A 17,748-nucleotide genomic window follows, 5' to 3' on the forward strand; every position below is an offset into this window, starting at 1 on the left:
TATTTCTTGTCACTTTTGGACCCAAAAGCAGGACCTCTGTTTTGTTGCTGTTTAGAAGGAGGAAGTTACGCAACATCCAGCCTTTCACGTCTTTTACACAGTCCTCTATTTTCTTTAATCTGTGTTTGTCATCGGGCTTGGCTGAAATATACAATTGTGTGTCGTCTGCGTAACAGTGAAAGTTAATGTCATGGTTTCTTATAACTGTGTCTAGCGGTAACATGTATAATGTAAATAATAATGGAGAAAATAGAGCCTTGTGGAATTCCAAATCTTACTTTAGAATAATTTGAATTTAGATTGTTTACTTTTACGAACTGATAACGTTCCGTTAAGTAAGATTTGAACCATAATAGGGCTGTCCCTGTGATTCCAACCATGTTTTCTAACCTTTCTACGAGAATATTGTGGTCTACTGTATCGAAGGCTGTGCTTAGGTCAAGAAGCACCAACAGGGATACGTGGCTTTGATCAGAGGCAAGAAGAAGATCATTTGTTATCTTGACTAGAGCTGTCTCTGTACTATGATGTTGCCTGAATCCAGATTGGAATTTTTCATATATATGATTCTTATGTAGATATGAACTAAGTTGTTGGGCCACAGCTCTTTCTAAGATCTTGGACAGAAATGGCAAATTAGAAATAGGCCTGTAATTAGAGAGTGTACTAGCATCAAGATTTGGTTTCTTGATCATAGGTTTAATAACTGCTAGTTTAAAAGCTTTGGGTACATGGCCCAGACTAAGGGATGAGTTTACTATAGTTAAAAGAGGATCAATAATAGCTGGTAGTACTCTTTGAGCAACTTTGTGGGAATTGCATCAAGTGTGCAAGTTGTACAGTTTGCGGAGGAGATAATCTTCCACTTCAAGCTTGGTTGATCGCCATTTCCGCTCTAGTTTTCGTAATGTTTGTTTTAAAGTACGGGTCTTATCATTATACCATGGTGCGAGCTTTTTCTGTCTTATACTTTTATGTTTAAGTGGTGCTACCTTTTCTAAAGTAGATCGACAGGTATTTTCTAGGTAATCAGTTAGTACATCTAGGTCCATTGGGTCTGATGGAGTTGGAACTGGGGTCGATAGTTCTGGTAGGTTTTCTATAAATTGTAGGGCGGTAGATGGTTTTATTATACGCCTTGTAGAATAGCGAGGGTTCTTACATATATTATGGCTAAAACGTAGCTCATATGAAATTTAGTAATGATCGGAGATTGCTGAGGATTGCGGTAAGATATTAATTTTGTCAATGTTAAGACCTAGTGTTAGAACTAAGTCTAAAGTGTGGCTGCAGTAGTGTGTAGGCCCTGTTACATTTTGAGTAATACCAAAGAGTCTAAGATTGAGGTAAATGCCTTTTTTAGTGGGTCACTTTCCTTCTCAAAATGGATATTGAAATCTCCTACAATTATAACTTTATGATTGCACACCGCTAGGTTTGTAGCAAAATCGCTGAATTCTTGTGCTCTCTTTTTTGCCGCAGTTCTGTAATGAAAAATTACAAATATTCACCTCTCCTTCTGGAGAAAAGAATGTAATGCAAATTTAGCGAACAAAACTTTAACACCACTGTTGCACCTTTAAAGTTTCATCAACACTGTAATACACTGTAGTGACAGTAAATGTATCTTTACAAGAACCTTTTATTTTTTGAGGTTGTATATTCAAATTATACAGTAAAACTCTATATATTTTCTACAACCATTGTTCTATTTAGCAGCACCTGTTACCATAGAGTTGAGCTGACCCTAAACTGGATAAGCCCTTACATATACTTCAATCTGTTCTTCACTGGTCAGGACCTCCACAGGACCATGATAGAGCAGGAATTACTTGGGAGGAGCACTCTTGGTGCTGCAGTGACAGTGTCTTAGTGTGTATTGTGCTGGTACAATTGGATCAGACACTGCAGCACAAACAGTGTTTTTTTTTGTAATAAACATTTATGCCATGCTTATAGACACAGAACAGAAACTTTATAGATGCAAAGTCAGAGAAAATTGCTCATCTGTTGCTGCAGCTTGTGTTACACACTCCCCCACATCAGTGTGACTGCAGATTTGAAAATAATGTATGGTCAGTCGAGCTGAAAAAATAGACAATGACAGAAATCCTCAAGGTTTTTTTTTCCTGTCCCATGTAAAGTGTCGTTGGGTTTGGGAAAGGTGCTATATAAGTTGTACTTAATAATAATAATAATAATAATAATAAGAAGAAGAAGAAGAAGAAGAAGAAGAAGAAGAAATCCATTTTAACATTTTATCAAATTAAAATATTTTATACTACATTCAGCTGTTATATGTTCTAGAAGTACTAACAATACATTCAGAAAAACATATGGTAATATTGTGACTTTATCACTATATGGATAACATATTGCACTTTCCTACTGTCATTAAAAGCAGTCATAAAAAGCCAGTCAGCATCACAATGCCATATATGCAACTACAGAATGGAGGAGAAAATGATGTATGTACATTTCACTAGGCCTTCACCAACTTAAAACTCAGAGATGTGAAGCGTAATAATAAAGTAATTACATTAAAATCAGCAGAGATTGCCACCTGAGGCTCGGCAGCTGAGGCTGAGGTCCATTACAGGAATGGCCATCTGCAGAAGCACAAACAAGCTGTTAAATCTTTGAGTCATAAAACAGCATGTGGCAAGTATACTAGTAATGTCTGAGTCACAAGGACTAGCCATGACCAGTATTAGGAATTACACAATCTGGCAAACATGTCTTTGTTTTAGCAGTAGCAGTAAAAGACTTTAAATATTTAGAGAAGGTTTGGCACAATTCTGCGAGAACATGTACTGGATTGAATTCAGTCTTTATTACATTTGTGAAACCTAGTGTTGGATTTTTTGTGCTGATTGCTCACGTGCAAAATCAAAATGAAAAGTTTCTGTAGACAGCCCTGCCATCAATGCAGAAAGAATGTATGGTTACCAGCCAAAAGGTGGGGATGAATGTCATTGGTTAACACACATTAGGTAGAGATTTTGAAATACCTCACTATAAGCTGGCAAACTCCACCTAGATGCTGCCAGAAAATACTATATACAGGTGCATCTAAATGAATTAGAATATCATCAAAAGGTTAATTTATTTCAGAAATTCAATTAAAAAAAGTAAAACTCATTACAAACAGAGTGATCTATTTCAAGCGTAATATTCTCAGAAAAATAGAATAATTGACATGTAACACCTGCAAAGGTTTCCTAAGTCTTTAAAATGGTCCCTTACTCTGGTTCAGTAGGCTACACAATCATGGGGAAAACTGCTGACTTGACAGATGTCCGGAAGGCAGTCACTGACACCCTCCTGCTGTATCCAAGAATATTAATGGAAAGTTGTGTGGTAGAAAAAGGTGCACAACCTGTGATAACCACAGCCTTGAAAGAATTGTCAAGAAAAGGCCATTCAAAAATTGGGGGGAGATTCACAAGGAGTGGACTGCTACTAGAGTCAGTAACTTCAAGAGCCACCACACAAAGAGGTAACCAGGACATGAGCTACAACTTCCTTGTGTCGGGCCACTCATGACGCAGAGACAACGCCAGAAGTGTCTAACCTGGGCCAAGGAGAAAAACGAATGGACTGGACTGATGCTCAGTGTCCAAAGTCTTGTTTTCAGTTGAAAGTAAATTTTGGATTTCATTTGGAAATCAAGGTCCCAGAGTCTGGAGGAAGAGTGGAGAGGCACACAATTCAAGCTGCTTGAGTCTTGTGTGAAGTTTCCACAATCAGTGATGGTTTGGGAAGCCATGTGATCTGCTGCTGTTGGTCAACTGTGTTCAAAGTCAAACTCCAAAGTCACAGCACAGCTGTCTACCAGGAAATTTTAGAGCACTTCATGCTTCCCGCTGCTGACAAGCTCTTTGGAGATGCGGATTTCATTTTCCAGTAGGACTTGGCACCTGTCCACACTGCCAAAATTACCAATATCTGGTTTAATAACCACAGTATCACTGTGCTTGTTTGGCTAGCAAACACTCCATTGTCAAGAGGAAGGCCTCAGCAGTGCCACAGGCTAATTGCCTCTATGCCACGACATATTAATGCAGAAATTCATGCAAAAGGAGCCCTGACCAAGTATCGAGTGCCTATACTGTACATAATTTTCAGTAGGCCAACATTTCTAATTGGTCTTATATAATATTCAAATTTTCTGAGATAATGAATTTTGGGTTTTCATTGGCTGTAAGCCATAATCATCAACATTAAAATAAATAAACACTTGAAATAGATCACAGTTTGTAAAGTATCTATATATTATTTTAACTTTTTTAATTGAATTAATAAAATAATAAATTAAAATATCATCAAAAAGTTTAAGATGCACCTGTATATATAGAGCATTACAACATTTTGCAGCTTCTGAGGCTTTTACATTATCCTCCATCGAAAACAAAACACTAAGATTTTTGCAATAATTACAACAAATTTTGAACCAGAACTCAGTGTACAGTAACAAAAAAAGAAAATTATTTTGGACACTTAACTCATTCATTGACTGACATTCATGGCAGTCAGAGCAGGTAAACACTGTGGATGAATCTTTACTGGGTTATGGCATGGTATTTGAAAATCTCTGCCCAATGCATGACTATCAGTCAGGTTCATCCCTGTTTTTAGCTGGTAACCAATTGCATTAGTTTTGCATTAACGGCAGTGCTGTAAGTAGTGAGTTCACAAATTTATTTACTTGGATGTGAATTTACACTTGGATGTGAATTTATCTTTAGATATGACATGCTGAAGTGTGTAACTACATCTGGAATATACACAGTGCCAAATGATATAAATCCAAAGCGAACCATGGTTGAAAAACATTCCTTTTTTTTTTGTGAGAGCTGAATTCATGGATGGAACAGAGGCTGTCTCGCATGAAGCTGGAACAGTGTGGGTGGCTTGGGTTTGTTTTAAGACACTGTGTTCTTTCTTCATGTGTACTCACTGGGCAATGATACCTGCAAAATGCTGGTTGGGTTGAGGGGCAAAAAGCATCCATTTGTTTTAATGGTCAGATTTCAAAATGTATGCTACTTAATGTATGCTGCTTAAAAAACACACACACATGCCCAAAGTTTCCTCTGAAATGAAAGCTACTATTAAATATATTAGAGGATTTGTACAGATTTGATACAGAAAAATCCTCTTCCATCTCAGCAGATGCAAGCAGTTACAAATTAAGGGGCATGCTCTTGCAGCTGCATAGAGATGGATGGAAGCCAGTGGCCTAGTGTTCTATAACGTTCACAGGAGCAGAGTCCTGGTACGCCTAAATTGACAAAGAGTGCTTGACTGCTGTGTGGGCCTGTGAGCGACTTGGAAAGTATTTGAGTGGAATGAACCTTTTCAAGCTAACAAGCCTCTTGTCCCTCTGATCAATAACAAAGATCTGGATTCTGTGCCTCTTAGTTGTCAGAGACCACTATTAAAGCTGATTAGATTTGGAGCTGTAGCTGACGGGCACTTGTCAATACACGTTCAGCACATCTGTCCTCCCTGATTGAAAATAATAAAGACAATCCTAGAGTACTGTGTGATCTCTACTTACAAACAATCGGGCAGCTACTGACCCACAGATCCCAGATATTCACATCAGCAAAGCTTGGACTTTTTAACAACAAGATTTAAAACATTAGACAAACAATAAATGCCATATTACTAAATCCAGCTTGTCTGTCATCTGGTGTGGTTGATATAGAACAACACAGAAGAAAGATTAGATGCCTCTGACCCACTTCCACAGCTTGAACTGGAGACAATCATCTACTCGTCAAATTGTACAACCTGCACACTTGATGCAATACCAATTAAACTATTTAAAGAGGTTTTACCAGTTATAATCAATCCCCTTTTAACAATCATAAATTCATCCCTTAGAATGGGTCACATACCTAATGCATTTAAACTAGCAGTTATTAAATCCCTGATCAAGAAACCAAATCTTGATCCTAGTGTACTATCCAATTACAGACCTATCTCTAACCTTCCCTTCATTTCTAAGATCTTAGAAATATTTGTGGCCCAACAACTTTGTTCATACCTGTATAAGAATAACATATATGAACAATTTTAATCTGGTTTTAGGCTACACCATAGAACACAAACGGCTCTAGTTAAGATAACAAACAACCTTCTTTTTGCCTCTGATCAAGGCTGCATATCCATGCTAGTTTTACTTGACCTCAGTGCAGCTTTTGATACAATTGACAATACTATCCTGCTAGAAAGACTAAAGAACATGGTTGGAATCACAGGAACCGCCCTATCATGGTTTAAGTCTTACCTTACAGATCGCTACCATTTTGTTAAAGTAAATAATATCTCCATTCATACAAAAATGAGATTTGGAATTTCACAAGGCTCCATTTTAGGACCATTATTATTCATATTATAGATGCTGCCACTGGGCAGAATTATTAGCAGGCATGGCAATACCTTCCACAGTTACGCTGATGATACACACTTATACATATCAGCCAAACCAGACAACAAACCAACACTTATGTTAAGCACTGGATGTCATAAAACGCTTCTAATAAACAGTGACAAAACCGAGGTTCTCCTTCTAGGTTCCAAACCTGCTATAAACCTGCTATATTATCAGACTTAATAAAAAATTTTGCTGACTTCCCTGTTCTTCCTAGCTCATCAGCTAAAGCTTTCTTTGTAGGAAGCTTTCTCCTACAAAGCTCCTCAGCTCTGGAAACAATCTTCCTAGTCTCAAAACCCACTTGTTCAGTTTAGCTTTTGGCAACTAACATCTTTTTCTAGTTTAAGATTGTCATTTCAGTAACTCATGGACATGTGGAAATCACAGTGAACTCAGATTATGTGCTCTGTGATGCTGTGCTCACAATTTCTCTTATTTGAGGATGGTGGAGCAGATGGATGTCATTGTCTGAGGATGCTATACCATAGCATAATGACACTTAACTGGTCAAAATTTAAAATTTCTTTCAGTAGTTTGATCGGGAGGTGGATGGATCCTCTTTGCGGAGTGTTGGTTCCTCCCAAGGTGTCTTCCTCCAGCCTTGAGAGAGTTTTTCCTTGCCTCTGTCGATTTCAGCTTGCTCTCATTAGGCTTAGATTCAAATGATCTGTTCTGATACTAATTATATAAAGCTGCTTTGTGACAACATCAGTTGTAAAAAGCGCTGTATTAATAAATTTGATTTGATCTGAATATGCTCCAGGAAAAATATTAGTGTTAGCCGATTGCTACCTCTCTGGATAGCACCGACAGCAGCACAAGATGGAAGCAGAGGAAGATGTGGACTGCTATGTGGGGGCAATCATTAACAGTCTACCTGTGTCTCAAAAGAAACTAAACATTTAAAAAAAAATGGAAGAACAACTCCAGAAGGTAATCCAGCGGATGAGAAATGGCTGGCCAGAACATGTGCAAGATGTTGTTGGAGGACAATGGCAGTCTTATAGTCATACCAGGGAGCATGAGGGAGGAGATACTGGATAGAATTCATGAGGGCCATCAAGGCCTCTCCAAATGCACAGAGAGAGCACTGCTGTGTGGTGGCCGTGGCTCCCTGCAGGAGCCACTGAACCCCACTCCCCTGCCAGAAAGGCAATGGCATTGAGTGGAAACTGACCTATGTCAATTTAAAGGCAAGAACTATCAGACAGTTTCTGATTAATATACGCAGTACTTAGAGATATCACCGCTACCCATCCCAACATCAGAGCAAGTTATGGCAAAGCTAAAGGCCATCTTTGCTTGTTTTGGTATTCCATACATGGTGGTTTCTGATAACGGGCCCCAGTACACCAGTGAAGCTTTCAAGTTCTTCAGCAAAGTATATGACTTTGAACATGTCACATCCAGCTTGCATCATCCTGCATTCATGGAACTGAGAAAAGAAGATATCATCGTCACCTACAAGCGGCCAACTAGGAGCTCATAACAGGCCAGTTCCATGCAAGTGAGAATGGCCTAACATTCGGATGAACGGATGAACACTGAACAGTAGACTCACCTAATTCACTTAAGTCCTTTAAAGCTCCAGAGGAAGCTAAGATCACTAGGCCAGGAAGGATTAGTAAACCTATAGATAGACTGAATTTGTAGACTTAGACTGCCTCAGTTGTTATAAAGTGTGTGGAAAACTATACAAACTATAACAATTAGTGTAAACATGGACATTATGTTTAGACATAGGAAAACAAAAAGTACTCCATTATTTCAGTATTCCTTGGTAATATAACTTAAAATATTAAAACTTGGGGATTTCATCATAAATGACCTGAGCTCATTTAAGGTGGACAGAGGCAAAGTGGAAAATAATATCATAAACGTGTGACTACTGTAAATGTTTATTATAAAATCATGGAAATTTTTTTTATTTTTATAAACAAGTGTGCACAGACCTTTGCGTCTTTGACAATTTGCAAATCTAAGGTTGGTGTATGGAGCAGATAAAGCAATCAGACAAAAAGAGAGGACAATTAAAAAGTGGCACAAAATCAGATTGGTTGTTTTGATTTCATGATTTATGTAGTTGTGTCAGTGGATTAAGAAATTTTATCTAGTTAATCACAACAACAGTCTGAGATTGATCAAGATTAACTGCAAGTCAAAAAATGCTGGTATTTCCTTGGAAAGGGAAGGGAGATAAAACAAATAATTTTGCTTTTGTTGTTTCACTTTCTTCAGTATATCAAGCTGGATGCTGCATTTTATAAAGGTATTAAATCTGTTATAAAGAAGTTCTAGTGAGTTGATCCACAACATGAACAGTGACTTTTTAAAAACATTTTAGTGCTTTGTAAAAAAAAAAAAAAAAAAACCTACCCTGTTCCAAATGTTAAATGGTACAGTTTCTGCAGTGATAAACCCAGAGTAACAAAGACAGAGGCTCTATTCTCCCTATTACAAGTCAGTGAAGCATCTCAATTATTGAAGTTGAAATTGAAGTTGTAATTTTAAGGTAAAATTAATACATAGTCTTTTATTAAAAACAATCAACCATTCCTTCATTCATTCATCTTCTGTAACCATTTCATCCTGTTCAGTGTTGCAGTGACTCCAGAGCCTACCCGGAATCACTAGGCGCAAGGCCAGCACAGGGCATCACACACTAACTCAATCACTCACACATTCATACCGGCATTCTCTCTCTCTGCTCAAGCCATTAAAAAAAGGCTTCTAAGGTTTTTTTTTTTTTTGTAGACAACAGAGAGAAATCCAAATGTTGAAAAGCACAAACTGAGACGAGGATATTACTGTATTCCTGCTCAATAGGTGGGTCACATTGACTTATTTTTGCTGTTTTGGATTACTAGAGGTGGAAATATCTATACATTCGGGGGAATGTCAACTGCATGAAAGTAAATACAGTGAAAAGTTTGTAAAATGAAACTAAGTTACAAATGAGTTTCTGTTGTAATTCAAACAAAGAAGTTAAACTTCAGCCACTTTTCTTCTCAAACATACCATTCCACTGAAAATCATAGACGTTCCATTAAAGCATGTGACATTGGCTAGAACATTCTTAGGTTAGCAGTGTTAACATTTATGCACTTTGCTACCTCAAAGAATAAATGCCTTCTCAGAACACGGGTCAGTGCTCAGTAATAGTTAATATCCTACGTTCAGACACTAGTATCAAGAGAGAAAAATGTGACTATTTGCACCCCAAATGAGCATAGCAGGACAAGACAGAATGCATGCATGTCAGACACCAGTATGAAAAAGGAAACTCCCTGAGTGTGCCCAAACCCCTGCTTTCAGAGCATAGCGGGATGAGATCACACACACACTATGGCGCAGACCTCTGGGTTAAATGAGGACACATGGGGCAGGGATGGGGTTGAAGGCTGGAAAGAAGCACAGACTAATGCACAACAGGTCCAATCCGCCCATAATGCACAGAGTATGGCTAAACAGCTAGCCTCCCAGCTGTGCAGGAAAACCTCAAAGGAATGGTCTCATGGCCTTGGGAAAATTTGGTTTAGAAGAATGACAGCTTGAAGAATGGCCAGATTTAGCTGCCAATAAACCTCCTACAAATGAGATTACATCACCAGTTTGAAAGAAAGAGAAGATGAATTAAAGTATTTACAAAAGTCATTCAAATCTAAAGTTAGTCTGATCCAAACACTAGTGTGGTTTGGAGAAAAGAGTCTGTCTCATTGCAGTGTGAATGAACCATTTTCCCCTCCATCTTCATCACCTGGAGAAGCTCGTTTCTGCAGGACAACAGAGCCCTCTGCTGGACGGTAAGCCTCTTTCCTTACTTTAGGCTTTGGAGCTGTAAGGAGGAAGGAAAATATTAGTGTATAGTGTATTAGTGTTTCAAATAAGCAAACCTAGTATAGTACAGAAATCAGTAATATTGATTCCTTGAAACTTATAGAAATGGACACTTGACACTCACCATTTGGATTCTCCTGTTTGTAAAAGGTCTTGAGCATTTCAACAGCTTCGTCTGCCCTGTGACCTGATATGCACTGCAATATATATGAGGAATAATGACAAAATGTTTTATTCCTGATGCACAGCCAATTACACACACTCTTTTTTTCTGCATATTGTTTTATCCCCATTTCACCCTGATCTTCAATGGTCAGGAGCACCACAGAACAGGTATAATTTGGTTGGTATATCATAGTCAGAGCGGCAGTGACACTGACAGTGTGATATTGTATATATGTAAAATTGTACATAGACACTTTAAAAAAGTGTCTTCAAAAAGATAGCAAGAATATAATCTGGGATTACAGTTATACAAGCCAGAGCAGTCATCTATTGTCAGAGGTCCTGGTGCAAACAACTGCCAACTTTGATAGAAAGGTATTTTGACATTCAATTACTAGTCAGAAACAGTTGTTTTTGTGTGCTGTGTAAGAGCAGGGTATGTTCCAAAAACTTGTTTTCATTTTACAAGGGGTGTTCTGTATATAATTTACTAATTCTGCATCTCATTTTCAAGGACATGACACTATCTGATGGTATGTATATAAAATCAACTAAATTCAAACATTACTTCTATTGCAACTGCTATGAAACTAAAGCATTATGAATAACACAAATATGCTGACAGAATTTGAGCATGGCACAGGGCGTGACTGTGTATTCTAAGGGTCTTCCACCCTGCAGCCCAGACTCAGCCCATTTTTCATGTAAATAGGAAACGTCTTATTTTCAGGGAATTGAAAAGCTAGATGCTAGATCTCACAAATGTACTGAAGGATGGCTACATAGGAGCAAGCGCAAAGAGAAACTAGGCAAGCCTAGTTTTGCCAGACCACCATTTGACATACAGACATTGTCACCAAGATTTTTCTGGCATTTCAAAAACAGGAAAGCCCAAAATACATACCTTTGTCATTGGAAAGTCTGGAGAAGCTTTAGGGCTTCATATCAATATTTTTATTTACATGTGGTTTTTATTATGGGATTGTGTTGTACAGAAAATAGAGGGAGAATAAATGCAGAAAAAAATTATGATAAATGAAAAAAGGGGCACAACGTTTTGTTCATAAACATAACACCAGCATCAGTGCTTTTTTGTTCATTTTCTTTAAAAAAAATGTCAGATGATCTACCTCCAAAGAACAAGGAAGACCAAGAACATTTTCCTGATTTTAAGAATTACAATTACTAATATATACAACATAACTGGTTAAAGCAGGTGACGTTTAAGAAGGCTGAGCAAGGCTATATGGAGTTTTATAAACACACTAATGCCATAAAATGACTCCCCACCATTTCCCTTAAAAAATATTTTTTTTAAAAAGTAAAGACACACACTCATGTGAAATAAGACATTCAGCAGTCCTACTCTTTCCGAGTTCCGAGCTGTCCTGCTGAGGTTGTGAACTAACCAATGCCAACCTGAGGCTCTGGCCAACGCACATGGATAATGCCTTGGATAATGGACAGATAATATTCCCTTAAATTTTAACATTTAAGTTTTTTAACATTTCTAAAACCAAGCACCTTAACAGATTAATCTATACTTGTTAAAAGAACAGGGCATCGCTGGAACTAGATATTTATTACTGACTTACATGTCTATAAGGGTGTGACTGATAAAACAGAGTAGTAACTAATCCACAGCCTCATTTATATTGAGTAACACCTCAATCTGTTGTTCTGGCTTTAATGATCAGGAGATTTTGCCCGTTTTTGTATAAAGTTAAACAAAAAGCTGTGCAGATGTAATTTACTCACCAGAAAGTCAGTAACTGTGAGATGTGTCTATGTATTCTTGTCGTTATAAGAAACAGACAAGATGACTTTCTGTTTGTTAAATATACAGTAGAAAACAAAAAGGCTGGGTCACAGAAACGCCTCCAAACATAAACAAGAGACTATAATAAATATAACCTCAACAACGTTCAACACATTTCTGTTTGAAGCTCCAATAAAACACTGAGCTGCTCAGTGCAGTGGAAGGTGGACATACAGTACTGAAGCGGCACGAGTGTTTCCCAATTCAGTTCTCAACTCTCTGACCCCTTGAACACTTCAACCCTTGCGCTGCTGCACACCTTTCAACAATATCATCAAAGTGAACACTTCAATGAAGGATTTAGGGTTTATGGCAAGAAATGGGATGGGGGAAAGCTTGCAGACAGCAAAATCCTAGACATTTTTGCTGATTTAAAATGTTTAAATGCAAATGCACGCTACGATGAGACTTTTCCATGGAAAACAGGACCTTTGGTCACCTTAATGTTGTTGCAAATGCACCAAACTGTTCCAAATTTAGTTTGCAAACTGGAATGTGAAATATGGCTGGATTAACAACAGATGGTGTAGTAGCGCCACCTTAAGTTCTCTCTGTGAAACATGGCTGAACTAACAATTCCTACTAGCACATGCGTGTTTCAGGAGTCAGTAAGTAAGTGAAAAACGCTTCTTCTAGGCCGGTCTGGTAGGCAGTCCTGCAAAATTAAAATTTAACATATTTCATATGTTTTTTAAATTCATACCCACACAGAACTTATTGAACGCCCATCATATCTTCACATCTGGCGGATTAAACAGAATGGCCACGTATTTTGTAATACATATCAGATAATAGGTCGCGTGTTTGAGCATTAGACTAGGCATAACGTTTTTTATTAATGACGATTTCTTACCTTAAATGATGTTCCAGTGTTCGGTAGAGCGTCTGAAGAAATGTCCAGCACAGAACCACAACCTCCAAACCGTTCATTCTTACAGCCATACACGACTAAACGGATATCTGTTTCACTGTCAAGGAACAAAGCTTCAGTTTCCAAATCTAGTCAGTGAGATTGGCATGATCATAGGGGAGTTATTAATCATCACTAGATTATGGCAGTATCCTTTTTTTCTATGTCACATCGATTTCCCTCTCTGTAAGGTTGTACCTGGGGATTTTTCACTTACAAAACCAATTGAGAATGTAATAAGTTAACATTTAATTAGCATTGGCATATGTTTCAGATTATAATAATATTCTGGAATAATCATACACCACCAAATCCAAATAAATGCACCCCATTAATTTATTTCCTTCCATTTTCCCTATTAAAAAAAATACACACACACACACTACAATACTGTTAACATTCTCACAACAATATGTCATCTAGGACAAGTTGACAGGAACTGTATATGTTCAAGGAAAATAAACCCAAATTAATCATCAAGGATATGTAAGAGACGTAGAGCAGCTGTACACATGATGCATGGTTCCACAGTCACATACAAAACCGTGTGTTTACAGACCTCTTTTGGGTCCAGCTGTCTAAGGCAGCACCAGTCCAAAACCTGGTCCAGAGCCACCATCTCTGCATGACGGGTGGCCTGTGTCCAGAGATGCAAAATGCCTGTGTGATTTTACTTTTACTCATCTCATCTAATTTTCTTTTTTCCACTTGTCTATTACAGGGTCGCGGTGTTTACTTTTACTATGTATTGAAAATATCTTTTTCAGAACTGTGCACTTTATTCAACTATACAATTGTGAAATTTACACTTTTCAATTATTGAAATTGAATGTCTAATTTAATTTAAAAAAATATTATATTTAAGAGGTTCGTAATCACTACCTTTATATTAATTTAGACATTCGCCATGCATATTATAATTTGCAAAAATGATTATTTTAAGATTAAGATTATTCTCTTCCACGCAGTAATTTCTTTGTTTATACATCCAAATTCATACAGACGTCAAATGAAACAGCCCACCAATATGCTAACTTGGCTTTGTGTGAAAACATGTACTGCATTTATTACCATATTTAAATTCAAACTGAATTCAAAATGGAACTGTATCTTGTTGGTTCATGTCCTAATTCATATTAAGAATTCATTGTGCAAATGATTTAAAATACAACAATTTTGCTTCTTCTTAATTTTTAAAGTGTACTGGGTTTTTTTTCCTGTATGAAATGTGATTACTGCATAGATAAAATAATATTCTGCCCATATAATGCTGTCTAAATGAGCTGATTCTCTTTCAAATTCCTCAAGTTCTGAGATCAGTTGTTTTTTTTTTTCTCCAAAGACATGCCTCACAATACCAAACAGCCATTAAACTGCCGTGTAGATGCTATGTCAGTGTATCACTGGAGTCAAGCTATCCGCACTTTGGAAACTGACGGTCAAGCCATCCGCGCTTCAAATCCGAATGCACGTATAGGCGCGTCATTACGGTTTTTCATTGCGGAGAACACCACGTCCGCTTTGGGACAGATAGAGAGTCTGAAACCCGCGTTTGAGCAGCGATGTCTCTGTTACTAAATAAATGCACGCAATGCTAAAATGGACTAAATGGGCTAAAATTAACAAGCCATTAGGAATATATTTCGTTTTAAATCACTTTAAAGAGGCAAAACACGCTTTGATTATTTCATACATTTACGTATTTTTTTTACTTTTCTATAAACACTTAACTGGCTTTGAATAGTAATCCTGGTGGACATGTAGAAATACAGATTACATTTTACTGTCATTAAACAGAGGTAGCTCACTGTATAATATTCTCATGGATTTATACTGAATACCTACCAATATGGATTTCTCAAAAACTACCCATAATGCCTAAACCATTCCACTGTCATTAAACAGAGGGGCCCCTTGGCTATAAGCTGTATGATTTTGGTAGAATTTCACTGTGTACTTTTCTCATAAACTCATACTGAATATGTACCAATATGGATTTCTCAAAAATTACCCATAATGCCTAAACCATTCCACTGTCATTAAACAGAGGGGCCTCCTGGCTATCAGCTGTATGATTTTGGTGCAATTTCACTGTGTACTTTTCTCATAAAGTCATATTACATACTTACTGATATAGATTTCTCAAAAATTACCCATAATGCCTAAACCATTCCACTGTTATTAAACAGATGGACCTCTTGGCTATTACCTGTATGATTTTGGTAGAATTTCACTGTGTATTTTTCTCATAAAGTCATATTACTTATTTACTGATATGGATTTCTCAAATATTACCCATAATGCCTAAACCATTCCACTTCCATTAAACAGAGGGGCCTCCTGGCTATCAGCTGTATGATTTTGGTAGAATTTCACTGTGTATTTTTCTCATAAAGTCATATTACTTATTTACCGATATGGATTTCTCAAGAATTACCCATAATGCCTAAACCATTGTACTGTCATTAAACAGAGGGGCATCTTGTCTACCAACTGTATGATTTTGTTAAAATTTCACTCTATACTTTGCTCATAAAGTCATACTCAATATATACCGATATGGATTTCTCAAGAATTACCCATAATGCCTAAACCATTCTACTCTTATTAAACAGAGTGACCTCTTGGCTATCAGCTGTATGATTTTTACAGAATTTCACTGTATATGCTTCGCATAGATAAGAAAGATATTTTCTGAAGCCCATGGGAAAGGACCTTGTGCATTTTCATATCATATGGCAAAAGCATTTGAGTTACAGTTGTTTTTCTGTGATGCTTGGAAGGCAGACTGCACAGCTGTTTTTAAACAGAATCTGGAAATACACAGTAATTCAAGTTCTTCATAATTTTGATAATTATTAACGTTCAAGTTGTTAGGATGTTGGAGTTGGGGGTAGTTAGAGGTGGTTCGGTATATGTTGGAAACTAACCCTAGCTGTCTATGTTTTTGAACATAACCTACATGACAACCAATCAAATGAGAGCGTCCATCCGCTACAGAGCAACCCAGAGTACAGCATGCCATGCTTATGTAACTGCAGGGAAGAGACCACTGATGCAACAGCAGAATATATAGTGCCTTGCGAAAGTATTTGGCCCCCTTGAACTTTTCAAACTTTTGCCACATTTCAGGATTCAAACAAATATATGAAATTTTAATTTTTCTGTGAAGAATCAACAACAAGTGGGACACAATCGGGAATAAAATAAAATATACAATATTATTAAGAGGGCCGAATAATATTGCATGCCCCACTTTTCAGTTTTTTATTTGATATTTTATTTTATTCCCGATTGTGTCCCACTTGTTGTTGATTCTTCACAGAAAAATTAAAATTTCATATATTTGGAATGAGAGTTTAGGGCAATTAAGCTTCTACATTTCTTGTGAATAGTACATCACAGAACAAAAAAATTATAATTTAAAGCTTTAAAATCAGAGAACTAAATTAATATCATAGTGGTTTTTACTTACATTTTTTGTTTCATTCACTTCATTTCGTCCCTTCCCTATAATCTCGTCCTTGTACACCATAAGACACCCGACAGGCACTTCGCCATTTTCCAAAGCGTCCTTAGCCTGTTTAACACATTACAAAAACCGTTTTGAACAATTCTTATAGGAAAATCTTTACAGATATGGAGGAGGTATCAAATTTACCATATCAAACGCTTTATTCATCCATTTATGAGGCTCGGAGTCTCCTCCATTTATTCCTTCACTCTCAGCTCTCATCTCGGCCAAAACACAATTATATAAAACATAAAAATTAGTTTGTACTTAATCACTCTGCTTCGAACTTCATGCTGTTACAGGGAGGGAACATAATAGAAGAGGGACCTATAAGGACAGTGAGACGAACTCAGCGCACTCGATCCATCGATTCCAGCGAGGTTCTTCGGCGCTAACTGCTCCCTGCTGTTGCCAGATTGATAGAAAACCCCTTGAAGGCACCTTTGTGTATTAATAGTTAATGTGGAAAGGATAATGACTAGAAATATGAGAATATATTTACATGTTATTATCTTTAATGAGTATTCCACAACATTTATTAAAACTGTCTGCATTATTCTCCATTACTCAATCTAATACCCCAAATTATAACCCTAAAACATATTTAGAATTAATTTGCAATAATAATTATTATTGAAAAATCTTCTAATGCCTAGTTTTTTAGATGTAACTCTGCACACACGCCATCGTTCAGTATATGTCGTTCTATGTATTAGCCCACCATCCTCTCTCCTATTAACCCTCTTCCATTCTCCTGCAGCTCAAAAGTCCCCACAATTTAATAGAATTGTCTCTTGTGTCATGTATGTTTATATACATAAAAACATGGTTGTCTGAGACTGTAAGTATGAAGTATATACTTGTTCAAAGTCCACTATATGAAAATATATATGCCCCCTTTATGTGATCCCTATACACCTACATCCCCAAAATTGTTTGGTAATTTTTCTGGAACTTAATTTTATTTTGGTTAGAAATATATACCTTCCTTTAATGTTTTAAAAGTATATTTACAGAATACTGTGCTCTGGGTTTACTCTGGAGAGTTTATGAACGGA

The 17,748-nt window shown here is 37.0% G+C and overlaps 1 protein-coding gene across 2 annotated transcripts; it reads right to left on the reverse strand.

Annotated features, from left to right (window-relative positions):
• Positions 1–1,697: 1,697 nt before the first annotated feature.
• On the reverse strand, positions 1,698–16,987 carry adat2 (adenosine deaminase tRNA specific 2). Of its 2 annotated transcripts, none has more exons than XM_066676968.1 (8): positions 16,838–16,987; positions 16,652–16,756; positions 13,657–13,813; positions 13,120–13,220; positions 10,407–10,479; positions 10,203–10,280; positions 2,540–2,609; positions 1,698–2,051 (listed from the first exon to the last, which is right to left on the reverse strand). In XM_066676968.1, the coding sequence occupies exons 1-8, from the start codon at positions 16,910–16,912 to the stop codon at positions 1,976–1,978; spliced, it is 735 nt and encodes a 244-aa protein (XP_066533065.1). In that variant the 5' UTR covers positions 16,913–16,987; the 3' UTR covers positions 1,698–1,975. The 2 variants fall into 2 exon arrangements, with proteins under 2 accessions (XP_066533065.1, XP_066533066.1); XM_066676969.1 differs by having other exon boundaries at positions 1,698–2,085.
• Between the last annotated feature and the right edge of the window lie 761 nt (positions 16,988–17,748).

This window comes from Hoplias malabaricus, chromosome 7 (genome assembly GCF_029633855.1).
Source record: "Hoplias malabaricus isolate fHopMal1 chromosome 7, fHopMal1.hap1, whole genome shotgun sequence".
Lineage (NCBI taxonomy): Eukaryota > Metazoa > Chordata > Actinopteri > Characiformes > Erythrinidae > Hoplias > Hoplias malabaricus.

Bases quoted from the DNA above. Each gene is read 5' to 3' on its own strand.
- adat2 (XM_066676968.1), bottom strand. From the start codon at position 16,912: ATGAGAGCTGAGAGTGAAGGAATAAATGGAGGAGACTCCGAGCCTCAT. The intron at 16,757-16,837 runs GTAAATTTGATA...TGTGTTAAACAG, and splicing joins TGAATAAAGCGTTTGATATG to GCTAAGGACGCTTTGGAAAA. The intron at 13,814-16,651 runs GTAAGTAAAAAC...CTCTGGACACAG, and splicing joins AAGTGAATGAAACAAAAAAT to GCCACCCGTCATGCAGAGAT.